The sequence below is a fragment of the Triturus cristatus genome, chromosome 6 (genome assembly GCF_964204655.1).
Source record: "Triturus cristatus chromosome 6, aTriCri1.1, whole genome shotgun sequence".
Taxonomy (NCBI): Eukaryota; Metazoa; Chordata; class Amphibia; order Caudata; family Salamandridae; genus Triturus; species Triturus cristatus.
This window is the reverse complement of record NC_140589.1, coordinates 1266420159-1266436859: the sequence shown is the minus strand read 5'-3', so window position 1 is coordinate 1266436859 and position 16701 is coordinate 1266420159. Positions and strand designations below refer to the sequence as shown.

Sequence of the window (16701 nt, the reverse complement as noted above, 5' to 3'; positions counted from 1 at the left end):
ATCTAACCTATCTTTTGTAAGCTCCTTTTGAGAGCATCCATTTTTGCAGGGCCAAGTTGCCATCTTGAAAGACCGCTTTTTGATAGCAATTATCAATTCAGTGGCAGATCATGCTTCGTTTGCTAATCAATTTATAGTCTATTCCTTGTTTTCCTAGGATAAGGCTGCGTAAAAGGTCAAGCCTTTCCTTTTGCTGAAGGAGTTTCATGAACTTTCCGAGGAGAACTTTCAGTTGTTAACTTTTTCTATTCAACATACAGCAGTGGCAGACAGGTTCTCGAAGGGTACTGTAGTGAACAAACAGGTTTCGTCATTGTCCATCACATCATATGTAGCTACGTATTTTTGTCCATGGATAGGTTTGTGCTATGAAGAAGCAGACAAGTCTACTGCGATTGCTTAACAGCATATTAAACCTTTTGTTCTTATGCCTGCTTCATCTTTGCTGCAAAGCGCCTCTCCCGGCCATTTTTATTGGATGGTATTGAATGATTTAGTTAGTTGTGTGGCCAGGACAGCCCCCAGAACCTCCTTCAAAGTTAATTACTTTACTCTTGAGAAAGTATTTTAGAAGGTGAGGAAATATTAATTTAAAAAAGACACTTGCCTTTCCGAATGTTTTTGATCGTATACCAAGGGTTCTGCAACTACATTATTTCTTGAAATATGCCCAGGTGACACTCTATATGGACATTTGAAATAGCCGTAGGCCTTTAAAAAAAATACTAAATGAGTGGTGTGTCTTATGTGCTCAAATTAGGCATCCGGCGTATACCTGTGTGTTTCCTTTGCATAGTTGTCACAGGAGGTACATGGAGGCAGAGAGCATATTAGTGACAGCAACTAGAGCGGCAGATGACATACTGCTGGTGGTGTAACACATTTCTCAGATGCATTTATTGTTTCATTGACACCCTAAGTGGTATTGTTAGTTTTCCCTGAGTTTAATTTAACACCTGGGGGAACTTGTGGCTTTATTCGTGAAGCTTTTTGAAACTCTAAGTCAAGCTTTGGCAGGAGCGACTTGTGCTGGGGAAAAGAGGCGGAGCGGAGGAGGGGGGTAATGAGTAGGCCTGGGCTAAAATTCCGTTCCGCTCGCGGAAATAGCGATAATTTGACATTTTCGCGTTCCGCGGAGAGCGCGAAAATGTAAAAATTTCCGCAATCCGCATTTTACTGGAAATTTTTTGCTTGCTCGCGCTGTAAAATAATACATTCTCGCGTGCGCGCAATCGCCTTACCTGAATCCCCGCGTTCGCCGACAAGTTTTCCCGATCCGGTCGCGTTCTCCACGAGATGTTGGATTGTTGGTAGCCATTTGCGCTGTCTCGCGATAGTTCGCGCCCGCAGTAACGTCATTCGTCGCGCGATCACGTCTTTCTTCTCGCGATCATGCACCGCGAGACAAGTGAAAACAAGATGGCCGCGCCCGCGAGCAACCGCATGGGTAAGTTGGCGAGCCGTGACCACTCAGAAAATACCGCAAACGGGCGGGAAAAAAACTTCCGCATCTTCGCGATATTTCCGTGTGTTTGCGGAGATTTTTAACATTTGCAAATTCCGCCCACCCCTAGTAATGAGAGTCCACAGAGACAAATATATATATATCAAATGAAAAACTGACGTGAAGGACGCCTCAGCCTGGCGAGTCGGGGCTTGGACAGCGACGTCACCGCTAACATATACCAAATGAGATTTCGCATTCCTTCTGTTATGCGAAAAACAAGCCACTCCAAACGAGATTGATAGGAACAGGATTTATTCACCAGTCAGTCCATTACAAAAACATGACGCGTTTCAACCCCATCGGGCCGTAATCATATGTAGTAAAGACACACACAGTGACTGACGATTTTAAATGTTTTGGCAGTATGAACAGTGAGGAAGGACTCTCGTGCATCATATTTAAAGGTATAGTAACCCTCAGTTTTTCACGGACTTCAATGTCCATAATCCTTTACGACTGTAAAGATCGAATCAATGCATTCCACCTCTTAGTACTGATTTCATCAATGCTTAGTTTGCAAAATATCACAGAAAAATGTGTCCGCTTATTGCCTCATAAGGAATAATTCCGTTTAGGGCCAAGTGGTCATTTTAACAGCAGTTTGCATTCAAAGCATTACTCGTGTTTATCAATTCGTCATGCCAGTCTGTGCGCTGTTAAAAGTTCAACATTTTAAATTCTCGAAGTGCAAGGAAAAATACCTCAGCAGACTCTGGCTGTTTCTCCAAGATATTCCAAAGATTCTCCAGCAGGCAGGCCTCCAGCTCCCACAGTGGCAAGCCTTCCGTCGGCGGTGGCCCCAATCTGCTTAATCTCTCTGTCGTAAATTAAAGGCAGCCGGCGTGCATCCCTTGACAATAATCCAAATGAAAAACTGACGTGAAGGACGCCTCAGCCTGGCGAGTCGGGGCTTGGACAGCGACGTCACCGCTAACATATACCAAATGAGATTTTGCATTCCTATTTGCGAGTTTAAGGCACCAATCCTCTATCCCAGAGTACCGACCAGTGGAAGTATGCTTCCAGAATGGGAATCGGTAGGTAACCACTCAAATATAATACTTGTGTAGGAATAGGGTTTGTGTACAGAAATCAAAGAAAAATAAAAGTAAAAATGCACGCGTGTCAATTTTACACATGCTTGAATTGTTACCTCTTGGACTCTGTCAGTCCCTTGAAAGTTAGAAATGTTGCGGCCGTTTGTAAGTAAAGCCCTTCATAAACAGATTTCCGACTTAAAGCGTAGGGCTTTGTTAATTTAGGAGACTAGTGAATGCCATTTGCACTACTAATTTCATTCAAACATTTTCTATATCCCTTTAAATTGATTTAATCGTATACTGTTAAATATCATGGTTATTTGGAAAATGTATTCTCTGGTGATATAACTTGTTGCATTAGAATGACCATTCTACTTTTTTTTTTCTCAGATTGCTGAAAAGCTGAGGCAGGCACTCGGCCGCTTTCCGTTGATGTAGAAAATGACGGAGCTCTACCCTGAAGAGACCTTGAAAGTGCTTCTTGCTAATATGGAAAGACAAGAGAAAGCTGTATTTGTCCTCAAACGTTTCAAAATGAAAACATGTAAAAAAAACTAAATTTCGAAAAAATATGCTTATAAAAATGCAGCTGGTTATCAGATTTATTTTTGTATGCTATCCTACGTGTGCCTTTGACCCCATGCAATGACCCGAGTCAGCATTGTCTCCTTTCTTTTTCGTCACCAGGGCCACCATGTACTGATTGTTCTGCAAAAAAATCAAAACGTGCAATACTGATTTTTGATACAATTTCCTAATAAGTACTTCTATGTATCATTTTAAGAGTAAGACTGAAAAATGGAGGTATGACGTTTCAAATGACTAAAAAAACTAAGGCTTCCCAATATTTTCCATTTCAGCTCCATATGCTCGCCTTACAATCATGAGCAGTAACTGGCTTTTCTCTCTTGTAGGTCAAGGTACTGTTCTTCATTTTGTTGTTCTGTTTACTTAATTGCAAAGAACTTATGTGATCTCATAGTTTACAGGTTTTAAACAAAAATTGTAAACTTATGGCAGCTGGTTAGAAATTGGGAGTTTTCAGAATGCTTGATGCTTGATCCATCTTCTTCCCCTTAATTCTTCTGGTAACCTTCTGTGGTATGTCTTGGACAATGTGTACTTTCAAACAACCTGCTTGTCTGTAAAGAAACATGATCTATTTTAACTCCACACAGGTTTGTCCTAAAAGAAATGTCTTAACCTCAAATGCATGAGCCATATGATTTTTCAACGTAGAGCAATTTAATGAATTCATAACATGCACAGAGGTGGAAGAATTGTAGTGGGGTTTATATTCTAAAATACCAGCATTTGTTTCAGAATACACCCTGCACAGATAGTTGCCATTTTGGAAATTAAAAATGATGTTGCCCTGCCAGACGACAACATACAACAGAGTATACTTGCCAAATACAAAACTCTGGTGTGAATAACATTTTGTAAAGTTGCAATTGCCTTTATATATCTTTGCCAAGATGCTGTCCATACCAAATATAAACAGTGCCTTAAAATAACCTTTTTTTTATAGATTCCATCAACCCCTTACAGTTGGCGTGGATGGGCAATAATAGTTTCATATACTCACTGCTACTCAAAACCTGTATATCAATCTATATTCATTCTCTGAATTTGGATGTATAGTACAGCACTTCTACCACTCAGGCTACGATTGCTTTCCGCCTAGACAGTTAAACTTGTATTCAGGTCAGTTTTGCTGAAAGGATTCCTAGAAACAGCTCTTCAAACGAGCAGGTGTAGGTTTAAGAATCTGTCCCTGTGTGTCTAAACTGTTGAGCTTTTATAAAAAAGAATTGTCTCAATTTACGCAATGGAAAGAATATATTTTGGTCATATTTTTGATATTGAGTTTTAATGAGATTTTCCTCCAAAGGACCCAGTAGCTTTCTAAATGCACCTGAGGTTGTTATTCTTTCCCTGATAAACTTTAACAATGGAAAGTAAAAGTGTGTCTTTGTTAGTAGAGAACTTGAACACAAAATCTTCAGCCCTCGATTAGAGATTTAGCTACCAGCAATAACCTATTGCACAGACTTCCATAGCATGAATTACAGTAGTAACGGTTTAGGAAATAACCTGTAGTGCACAAGTTATGACATACCTTAAGCTTCTAAATAGATCTGAGGGTGTTATTCGATCCCCAAAAGATTTTGGCGAAGGGAAGTAGAAGTGGACCTTTGTTAGTAGAGGACCTGAGTTCGAATCTTCAGTCCTCGATCAAAAATGCTGGACCCAGTAATAACATGTCTTACAGACTTAAATAGCATAAAGTACAGTGGTACAATTTTTAGAGAAATATGATACAAATTATGACGGAATGTTTGTGTTATGGTTGCCCCAACTTTGACAGTGAAAGCAGGATTGCCACTTAATTTAAACTAATACAATCTCTTCATCAATGACTAAGCAGCTTTGTGGTTCTCCTTATTATCACACTTTTTAACTCATCTCTAAACTTGTCCTACATTTAAGGGGATACAGTAAATGTAGATGAAGAAAACGCACAGTGTGAAAAATTATAAGCATAGACAATCAATAATATATCAACACTTGCAACAGGAACATAACTTTAGAACTGGGGAACACCAAATGAAATCTGAAAATCCAGGTTGAAAGAAGCAGCTAAAACACAGTACAGATAATGTATGAAATAAAAGTTTTGAGATTTAAACATCTTGGACATCAGTGCAAAGATGCTATCACAATTCAAACAACCCCCTGTCCATTTCATAAAAATGTACGTGGGCCTGCAAGAAGCTGAAGATAAGACAGCTATTGAAATATCCAGAAAGCAAACACCTTTGAAAAGGCCTAATCGCTCACTTCCAAAGCACACGATAGTCACAGCAGTTTTTAATCAGCAGCAAAAGCCAGAGATGGTGGCTTTTGCACATTGCATTTCTTCTGTCACTTCAAAAAAATGTCAACTTCAAATGGAACTATTACGTTGTCCTCTTCATTTACACATGAGGCTTTTATCTTCCCCTCATGTGTTGTTTCTCGATTTTCTCCTACATTTTTGATTTATGGCATGTGTCAATTTTTAAAGAAATGTGCCAGTGATTCCTGTTTATATTAACAAAGGCTATTTGGATTTGCCCTATCAGCATTGAGCCTAAATGCTGCAATTGTGGTGCTGCACACCAACAGTCCCTATCAGCCATTTTACGTCATCATTTACAGTTAACTTTGGGTTGCGTGATAATGTATTTTAGCTGTATCCGCAGCGCTCTTAATCGTAAGACTAAGCACACACTTGAGCTATCCCAATCATCCAACTTTGAGCACCCATTAGATTTGAGCATCCTTAAAAAGTCCAAATTGTTGTTTGACGTCGATATTCTTCAATACTTTCTTTACATAAAGGAGGCCCAGTTTAATGTGGAGGCTTCAGTAAAGGTGTATTCTGTCAGTGATATCCAATCATTTATGTACTTTATTTATCATGTGGCGAGAGGAAGCCTTGCCTGCCACTGCAGCCTTAGGTCACACCTTGGTACTCTGTGAGAATACAAAATAAGGAACTGTAGTTCTCTATACAGGTTATTCTAATCGGGGCTAATTACTGGTATAATAACCAAGATGCCATTTTGGATCCTAGAATACTTAAAACATTTATTTAGAAAGTACTTGCATTTATTTTAAAAAACCATGCCAGGCTGCAGAGTGAATCTGAAGCTGCCCCTTTTAAGATGGTCTGTCATGCAGCACCCTTCTCCAGCCACAAGCCCTTACTTCTCTTGGAGAAACCTTGCTTTTCACTGGTGTAGCTGAGTCTGGGTGGGTTTGCCTTCTCTGATAAGGCTTTTCATGATGGAAATTAACAATTCCACTTGATGACTAATAGAACTGGACACCAGCTGAAAAATTAATGTATGCATTAACAGGGCACGTTCTCAACTGCAACTTCTCGAAACTGGGAATACATTTTATTCAAGTCAAGTCAAAATATCTTTATTCGGCCAATGCATATGACCGTAAAAGCACAAAATAATAACACTTAGCATTTGTATTTTTTTTTTTTTTTTTTTTGTTGAAAAACCTTTATTGATATTTCAATCGTTAACAAGTATGGGCCTACAACCCCCCGGGGCCGGCCGCTAAGCAATCAGAGCAATAAGAGCAAATGTAAACACAGGCGGCACCTCGGAGAGCAGGATCTTCATTCCAATATAGTCCGGCCAGTGAGCCGCGCAGGTAGGACACCAGGAGAAAAAGGGTTTTTCATTTTATAATGAAACAAGACAGTAGGATCAGGTGACAAACAAGTTCCCAACAGCGACAAGGGGCAAGAATAATAGACGTAGACAATAAGCAGCAGTCTATTGGATCAATGGCGCAGACACGGGAAAGTCCGGATGGGGAAGAATATCAAAAACAGTTGCGCCTGCAGGCCCCGGTACCTAACGCCCAGAGAACACCCCGGAAACTGTGGCACACATGAAGAGGCGACGATTCACAACAAAGGAGGTGTACCGCGCTGATCCCAGAAAAGAAGAAACAAGAAGAAGCGGAGAAGAAAAAGGAGGCCATGGAAAAAGAGATAAAGACTAAAGAGTCCCCTCCCCCAACCCCCCACCCTGCACCTCTGCAAATGAGTATGCCCCCCCCCCCCAGCAGTGTGCCTGTCGCCCTGGAACTAGACCCGAAATATAGAAGAAACAGGGAAAAAGGAGTAAGAAAGAACCCCACCAGACGGGGGGGTGGAGAAAGTATAATAAACTGGAGGAGGGCCTTCAAAACATACCCCCGGCTTCTCCCTCCCGCACGGTGAAGTCTCCCCACAGCAAACAATAAGCAGCACCAAATCGACCATATCAAAAAAGGGAAATGGGGAGCATTATGCACCAACTATGCTAAGAACCATGAGAGTACGCAACCATGAGTCCGCCCGTCTACTAGATGACCACCCCCGAAGGATCAGCCTCATCCTTGACCACTCTTTGCAATTCTGCCCATGCCTACCCCTCGACCCAGCACCATGTCCGATGTTCCAAGGTAAAGGAGTGTCCAAAAACAACCGGGAAGCGACGCACACAGGTGGGGTGGAAGTCTCTGAGTACCAACACAGTCCGCATCATGGAGGGACGTCTTTCCCAGTGCTGCCCCAGGATCTGCACTGCACACAAGGTCCAGGAAGGCTGAATCAGCCAAAGTAGACAAACTTTGCTGGAATTGTCCCTGGGTCGCCGGAGGCCGTGCACGGGACAAGGCCACCACCTTCCACTCAGGTCCAGTACCTCCGGAACAGATCAAACCCTCAGTTAGCCGATCACACGGTAGCATACTGTCCGGAGTGTCCGGCTGTGCACTAATCGCAGGGGTGGCCGCAACATTATCCTCCTGTGTGCAGTGTGGGAAGCCCCTGTGTACCTGTGGACCAGCATGCCGCCACTGTCCCAACGCTGATGCCACACCATCGAGCTTACTCCCCAAGACCCCGGCACCACGAGCCAAGGAGAAATGAAGGGCACCAAGGGCCTCTAGGAGGTCGCCGTACCCCAGCACAGCTCTCTGCGATCGCTCCGCCACACTCCCAAAAGTCACACACTCCCAATCCTGCTGCGACCCAGTGGACAGGATGGTAGGCTGCATAGCAACAAGATGGCCGCCAGGAAGGCCCGACTCGTATTGGGGCCGGGACCCAGGGACAAGCTCCTCGAGGTCCACGTCGCTGAAGACAGGGGTCCGGGGGCAGGCACAAATTCCGCCGTTGCGTGGTCACGGGCAACAGTCGTCCCCGCCACGGACCAGCTCCCGCGAAAAGCCGGGAGCAGCCCGCAAGGATCAGGGCAAGCTAGGGGCGGCGTCCGGGCAGCTCACCGTCAAAGGCAGGGGCAAGCACCGAAGAATCTGAGAATTGCACCCCCGGGCATGTTCTCGGTCCGCTACGCTTAGCAGTGGGAGCGACTACGGCAAAATGCAGGCCGAGGGCAGCACCGCTCCGGTGGACCGGCTCCACCCAGTCACCACAGGCCGCTGTTGTTAAACTGCCACCCGGCCAAGGCGTCCACTCGAGGTCCCGGCTCCGGGGCTGCACGGGCCGCAAAGTTCAACTGCAGATTTCTCCGGCGGTACGGCAGCCAGAAACCTCGGAGTCACACAATCGGTTGCCACTCTCATTCACAAACACGATCTCATGGCGCAGACTGAGGATCTCGTGCAGGATATCCGTGCGGGATGCGGAGGTTCACGGAGCCGGGAATCTACGCTGCCGTCCCGGTCGCCATCTTGGCTCCTCCCTAGCATTTGTATTTTTTAATCCTTTTTATTATCTTTATCAGTACCACAGTATTTGATGAAAGTTTATTGGTGGTATTCTGTGGCAGCCTAAATTGGCGTCCATGCACTGAGTCCTGTGCTTCTTGAAAGCTGCCTACTCACATGTTGGAAATTGCACAATCATCTCAAACATACCAACTAAAGAGATTTTGTTTGCTATAATCACGGTGCCTCAACCAGCTTAAGGTATGTGAAGACTTGCTTACATTTCTGCTAATGTTGAGTTTTGTGTAAAGTAATACATAAAAGCACACCTTCTCAACTGCAACTTCTCGAAACTGGGAATACATTTTATTCAAGTCAAGTCAAAATATCTTTATTCGGCCAATGCATATGACCGTAAAAGCACAAATAATAACACTTAGCATTTGTATTTTTTAATCCTTCTTATTATCTTTATCAGTACCACAGTATTTGATGAAAGTTTATTGGTGGTATTCTGTGGCAGCCTAAATTGGCGTCCATGCACTGAGTCCTGTGCTTCTTGAAAGCTGCCTACTCACGTGTTGGTGATTGCACAATCATCTCAAACATACCAACTAAAGAGATTTTGTTTGCTATAATCACGGTGCCTCAACTAGCTTAAGGTATGTGAAGACTTGCTTACATTTCTGCTAATGTTGAGTTTTGTGTAAAGTAATACATAAAAGCACACCCAACATTTAAGCTAAGCCGAGATTGTTCAAAGAGAGTGTAGGATTAGCATAAGCACAGGTGTAAGCACCACCTCATTCAAATAGAAATCTAATGCCACGTTACAGATAAAAGAAGGACTGCGTATCACACTAGTTTTGAAGGACTATTATAAACAACCCTTTAAACAAAACAGCCTGGACTTAACACACCAGTTTCAAAGAATTATACTTTATCTTTCACTTATGCACAGATTTAAAAGAAGGGCACTTCAGTTTCTTGAAATCTTCATTTACTTTATAAACAGGATCACGTTTACTCATTGCGAAAACACGTTGCGAGAACCTCCTAATAAGTATTCACATTTAATTACAAGAATGATGAAAAATAAGTCTGGTGGAAAAATTTATAAACACAAATAACCATAACATAAACACACAAAGCTATAATTGACGGCCTGATTTTGCAAGAATGGGATGATACCACTTCCTTTCGGTATCTCAACGGATCCTATACCTTTTGTATGCACAAAATTTCTTTCACTCATAGATGCTATATATTCTTATGCAAGGTCTCATTACTTCCTTCAATAGTTGCATACAATCTGAAAGAACAGTAAAGTGTTCATTCTGCAGGCCTCGGGTGCCAAGCTGACTATTTCAGCAATGTTAGTTTGCAATGGCAAATTTTCCTTTGCAGGCTTTGAAGAATATCCTGTCTGCACGGCAGCTATCAAAATTTACACCTTTAGAGTAAGACATATTGCTTTGAGTTTCAGCGTATATACATGAGGTGGATTTTCTGATAAGGACCTGGAACATTTTGCTGTTCCATTATCCAGACAGCCTTGCCATCTCTGAGAGGATGCATTTGAGAGGATCATTATCCTGTCTTCTTCCTTCATAACATTTCCTGCCATGATTAACCAGCTACGCAATCCTTCTGCCTGGTGACAGTCTTATCCTACCGATCCTCAGCTTACATAATTGATCATTGAGACATTAGCATCCTCATATGCTGCATAGCATTAGGAAACAGAAAAAGAATGGATGACATCGTTACTAACGGTGGACAGAATGATATACTGTCTTTCTACTCAGACAGGCACAGAATTTTTGATTGTTCACTGATAGACCTAGATATTGCAGCAAATACTGGATTGCTTACTTGTATGTTCTCGATCTTTTGTACGTTACCTCATCTGTCTTAAGTGTAGAAAGGAGAAACAAAATCCTTTGACTCGCGAGATAAGCAGCTGCTATTGCCGTGCTCTTGGAGAACACTCATTAAGCCAAGTTTAGGCTGAGGTATAAGAATGTAAACTGAGTTGGAGTCCTCACTAGAAATCTGAAAAAAAGTCCTATGAGAAGGTAGCAGGGAAACATCGACAAAGGCATCCTGCTGATCTCTCATTGAAACTAAATCACATATTTATTTAGAGGGAAATATTTATTGAAGAAATAAGACTTTGAATGACTCCTTCATAATAAATTCGACTCATTGCTAATCCAATGTAGGGCTCAGGTTTCTGTAACAGACAATATTGAATATCTGCCCTTTTTCTCATGAACATAAAGGTTCATCACTTGCTCTTCCTCGGACAAGATGGTTATGGTTGCTACAACTGAACTGCAATTGACCGACAGCAAGTCTGTCTATTGGGAGGTGTTCGCTGTGATGCAGCTTGGAACTGTAGAGTTTTATTCTGTCTAAATAATGTCTGTCACCCATAGATCTGTGGTGATTTTGCTCTAAGCTGAAGGAAATTGCTTCAGGAGAATGCTTTTTTGTTGGCCGCTGACAGGTGAAAGGGAAACAAGTCATTTGCTTTTTGAAGGGTAGTGGAGATGCTTTCCTGAGCTGCAGTCAGTGGTGCAGTACCACTTTTTTAATGGGTCATTGTAGCATTTGTTATTGTGGTAAGCATCACCTTGATCCCTCTGAAAAGACTGTTTTCTGTGCTTAGGCATGTACGATTTTTGTGGCGCTTCTCTCTATCCAGTACAACTAACAAATTGCTCATCATTTTTTCAATGTCTGCATCTGCCCACACTCCGAATAACACATTGCCCAAAATAGGGGGATCCACAATCTCATGATGCACCACCAGTCTCAGTCACATGAGTCTTGGGTATAAATTACACGTTTCTTGTGCCACATGCCTTGCTGGTAAATTTACTACATCTGCTGATTAGAGACCACATGCTCGTCTGAAAAAACTGACAATGCTTTGTGGTTCACTTCAACAGGAAGATGTTGCAAGAGATATGCCACTTCATACAGAGGTATTTTTCATATTGGCCTAGACTAGTGTCTATTTTAGTGGTACTCAGGGAGAAAGCACTAGTGCCAGCGACCCTTGCCAAGGAGCTCCTCCTTTTACTATTCTTTTCAGGTGGCCTGATGAATATTTCTCGTCAGCTGCTAAGAATCTGCGGAGACACGATTTCTTACAGAATAATGCATCACCAAGACGAGCCTTATTTTTCGTTCTCGTTTCTCAGAACATGACTTTAGGCTACCTCTAGATTAAATTAATGAACTCCCCCACCAATAAATTAAATAAAAACCTATAAAGCCAATGTCAAAAACACCTAACATTACCACCTCTAAGATCCCTAGCGATAAAGACATTATTCTTTAGAGTCGATGTAGGTTCTTGCATTTACAAGATCACATGTGGTAACTTCCATATCACAAACAAGAATGTTGAGTTCTGCTGCTTTTCTGGAGTTTTCTGCAAACAAGATATATTCTGGATCGTTGAAATTTGGTGTGATGATCTTTCAGTTCTAACTCTGACGAAGTAGCTAGTTTGACCATTACACGCAGTCTTGATTAATGTCGAGGGGTGTTGCACTGTAGCTCTTCTAGGCCATACTTTTGCTTCCTAAACCAGAAAGAGACTGCCTAAAATGGAGTCATCTGGGAGTATATTAACCATGCCTGGCACCTGCAAGCTGAAGCTTGCAGGAGAGAGGCTGTATTGACCCTGAACGCTGGCTCGACCGCAAAGAATGCCTAGATACTTGGGCCCAGGTCGAATACGTCAACATCAAAGACAAACCCCTCAGCATCGAAGGCAGGTTCAGCCATCTCAGTGAGCGCTCTGTTAGTCCCATCGGTAAAGGCATAGATGAATACCCTCTAATATTCTTTGCAGTAGGCAGGCCTCTATACTTCCACTTCTACTGCAGACAAAGTTGCTGATGTTACTGATCTGGTGGGCATTTTTTGGCAAGAAAAAAGAAAATCAAAACTGAGGGTTTGTGGCTGGATCATGGAGCGTGTGCTCCTGGGCTGTGAGCAATAAAAGAGCAGCACCGGATTCCATGTACAACCCATGTTTAAAAAGATAGAAAATGCTTTGTACTTAATTTTATTTTTAAAAATTAAGTTCAGTACAATTGGATTTTTTCAGATAGGTATTAGATACATTGAACCAACGATTATCCTCGTAGTCATTTTCATGAGCATCTCATGACCGAGAACTAGTTCTTACTAAGATGACTGTGACTGCTGCTTTGGTATGACATCTGTGATCCAATAATGCAGTTCTTTGGCTTGATCTGCTTCTCAAAGCCCTGTTAGATCCACTTTGGAAGAGATCACCTTAGCTTTTGCAGGGTGTTGGCAAGGAAGTTGAGGTAGTGAATACCCTATATTTTATAATGCCACAAGACGTGTTCTAACCGAATCTAGCCATTAAACTACTGCACAATTAACTCAGTTTTTTCACAGAGCCATCTAATTTTCATATACGGTATTTGACAAACGTACATTCCCTATGGTATGAATAATTTTTACTTCAGCACGATTTTTGGCGTAGCTGTAAATAATGTTGGATCTGAAATACCGGAGTTCAAAGTCTTGGTGTGATATTTATTATTAGCAGATAACATATCTCTGTGACAGAGCTATCCAATCACAGTTCATGCCACTCCACTTGAGATATCTGCAGATAGATTTTTGAATCCGCCCATTTCTTGGAGGATGGTCTCCATTAAGTCAGACAACTATTTTTTGTCTAAACCCCCCAAAAGATTTGGGACAAATAGTTTTCTTACATTTTGCTTTCACCCTATCCCTTAGCCCATTCATTAGGTACACACTAACAATGAGGGTTTTCATCTCAAAATAGTTTGATAAATATAACCTGTCTTTGTTTCCTACTCATACCACTCGCTTCACAAAAAGTATTCTTTGCTTTGATCCACTGCAGCCATTTTTTTTTAACTTATGACATAGACTCGAGCCTTGCATCTGCTGCCATTAGTGGTCGTAATTCAGACTTGCTGACCCTGATTTATTTCTTTATTTTTTGTTCATTATTATCCATTCAACTATTGGTGAAAGAGGTATTGAGGACAGAGCTGTTCGTCTGAGACCACTTAGTGCAAATAGTGCTTGACCTCCTTTACAATTCTGGGGCATATATACCCCAATATAGATGCCAGATCCGCCGTGCACTCAAGGTTTGCTCTTATGACTTCTCTGCAGTGCATGATCTGGGACTTGAGCCAGTGGCTGAATAATTTAATACAACTTTTTGATGGTGGAAGGATCTTCAAAAGTGAAGTAAGACTCTTCCCTGGGTGCAGTACCGCAATTAGCACCATCTATCCCACACTATGTGGGATTAAGGGCTAATTCTAAATTTTTGATCCACCCAAGTAGAGGTTGTCACTTGTTTATTAGGACCCTGAGCATCTGCGGTGAAAAAGTATTCCAGTGGAGAAAACGACATGGATATTATTCAGCTCAGTTCCCAGTATGAAATAAATTCTTCATGTAGACTACTAGATAGCGTCAGCCTTAAGCAGATGGGAGTTCATTTACCAGATTACTTCATCAGCACCGTCAAGGTTCTTTCCGAATAAAAATGAGACACTATATTAGAGAACCTAAGTACAGTGAGGAAAAACACAAAGTTATATATCTTCTTTAGGTGGTTGATATTCTCATGCAAGACACCTTATCTTTCACCAAAGGAATAGAAATTTCCCCCTAATGCTGCCTAATATTCAAAAGACACCCCATTGTTTGGAGAAAATTCACGCCTCCTTTAATGTATTATGTTTGCATGCCTTCTGTCTGCTTTGGGAGTATGCTCTCATATAGTAGTTAAGGGACACCTAAACGAGTGCGAACTAGAGTGAGATCGGAGAGTCCATGTAAATAAGTGTTGCTAAGCAGATACAAACTGGTGCTGATTGTTCATGCTAGCATCCCTTCTTAGCAGGATTATAGTGGTCTGAAATTCCTGATGTGGGTTGTGTGTCCCACTCCGTACCTGTGTTCCAGTCCCCACTAGCTAGTCTTCCATGGACGCCAGGTTGGATCTGCTGATAGTATAACACCGGTCTGTGATGCTGATTTTCGCGACCAATGAGTCCCATCAAACAGTGAGTGCTTCTTCAGCCCCTAAGGTCCTAGCAGTTCCGGGCTTACAGTAAACATTCTCTGTTGTAGCATCTTGAATTAGAATCAGGTAACAAATACATTTTCTACCCTGGTAAGGCATCTGAAACCTGTGAATAATATTATGGTGATAACCATCTAGGTGCTATCCTGGCCCTTCGCTGCACTTACAATGCTGATTGGCACAGTACTCCTCTCCTTTCTATAATATTTTTGACTAGCTTCAATTACAGTTGTGGCCATTTCTTTGACTGGTCCAGATTCAGGACATAATTGAATTAGGTGGCCTTTATAAATTCTGCTGTGTCATCCATTGTCTGTTAAGTTGTAGCAACCTTCTTTCACCATGACCTAACAAACCTGTTTTTAAGACTCTGTGGTGTTACCTGGATTCTAAACTGTTTCAGTATATTGATGCTAAACTGTTTCAGTATATTGCAGAGCCAAATGCATAGTCCCCTTGGTGTCCTCAAGACTAAGGTAGGTAGCAGCATAACCATACACCACCCTGCTTCAAATATGTAAAGTCACGTTTTCATCCTCGCTCATTTATAGGCAACTTTCTGTTGAACCTCTCAGTAGAAAAACCAGGAAGAAGTGGTGCAAAAGGAGTTTCTTGATAGGATCGCTTTGATGTCAAAGCTTTTTAGGAATTATCCTACAACCCTTTCATGAATGAAGCAATTATTCTTCCTAGGGTGACATATTTATAGCACAAACTTCGATATGGACCATGCCCATTGGCATAAACTGATAACAATTAATTCCCTAAAGTATTAATGTTTTCCTTATTTTTCTATGTCATAAACTATCAATCAGCTCATGGGTCGATTTACAGATTGAAATGAAAGAGGAAAATTATAGCATTTCAGAAATCATTTTCAGCAAAACTGTACTTCAATTTATGAGAAACTACCCGGGGAAGTCATAAAGATGACTCAGATGAAAATAGACTCAGATCTCCAACATTACTGCCTTATTCTGGAGATGTCCAAGCATAGCCCTGAGTGTGTAGTGCAGAATCCAATTGCCTAGTACTTGCTATTTAATAGCATATGCATATGGGATTGTTACAGAACTGTTTATTACAACGCGTTTCTCAATTTAAAAAAACAGCTGGAATGATGACATTTAGCTTCAGAGGCTAATACTTTTTTGTAATAACTACACCTTATCAATTATAGAATTTGTTTACCAAAAATACAATTTTGCTTCCAAACTTCAGGTACACTATAGTCTTTATTTGCCTTGTATATTTTATGACTACTTTTTTGCACTTAAATCATTTTATTATTTAAATGGAAAACATGATAAAGGCCGGCTGAAGTACATGAAACCAAAAAAATAAATAAAGCAAGTTAGACTGCCTGTAAAGTGGCACTTCAGGTATAATGGGTTTCTGTTCATATTTTGCATCTTTTTCTCCTACCCTTCACCTCCTACGTCCCCTTCTGATCTAGTTACCCTCTTGTAGCAATATATAGACCAGTGTTGTGAATGATAGTCACCAAATATATGTACAAATTGTAAAGAATGTGAATAATAAATTAGGTATTTTACACCAAAATGTTTGCCTTTGACTGTTGCTAGAGGGAAGGGGGTGATCTTCAGCTTGCATCGAAACAAAAGTGTGAGCAAAGCATTCTAGCAGCTCTCCATCTTTAAAAAACTACATTCCGATAAATTGTTGTGATGTATGCGGAATGCATCCTTGTCAAGATTACCTCTGTGTTGTAAGGCATATGTGAAAAAGTTACTTACATTCAGTAGCAACATGTCTGGTGTATACACTTTCTT

At 41.5% G+C, this 16701-nt stretch overlaps 1 protein-coding gene across 2 annotated transcripts in view; it reads left to right on the top strand.

Moving 5' to 3' along the window:
- SNX9 (sorting nexin 9) overlaps positions 1 to 12736 on the top strand; it is a 730362-nt gene extending 717626 nt beyond the window's left edge. The window contains exons 18-19 of one of the 2 annotated variants that reach the window (XR_014963143.1): positions 2938 to 6577; positions 8815 to 12736. Coding sequence is in view for 1 of the 2 variants with exons in the window: in XM_085612219.1 (XP_085468345.1) it covers positions 2938 to 2985 (48 nt within the window). In the remaining variant the exon portion in view is untranslated. Of the gene's footprint in view, positions 1 to 2937; positions 6578 to 8814 lie in introns of those variants that run through there. The other variant, XM_085612219.1, reaches the window with a different exon arrangement.
- The last annotated feature ends 3965 nt before the right edge of the window (positions 12737 to 16701 follow it).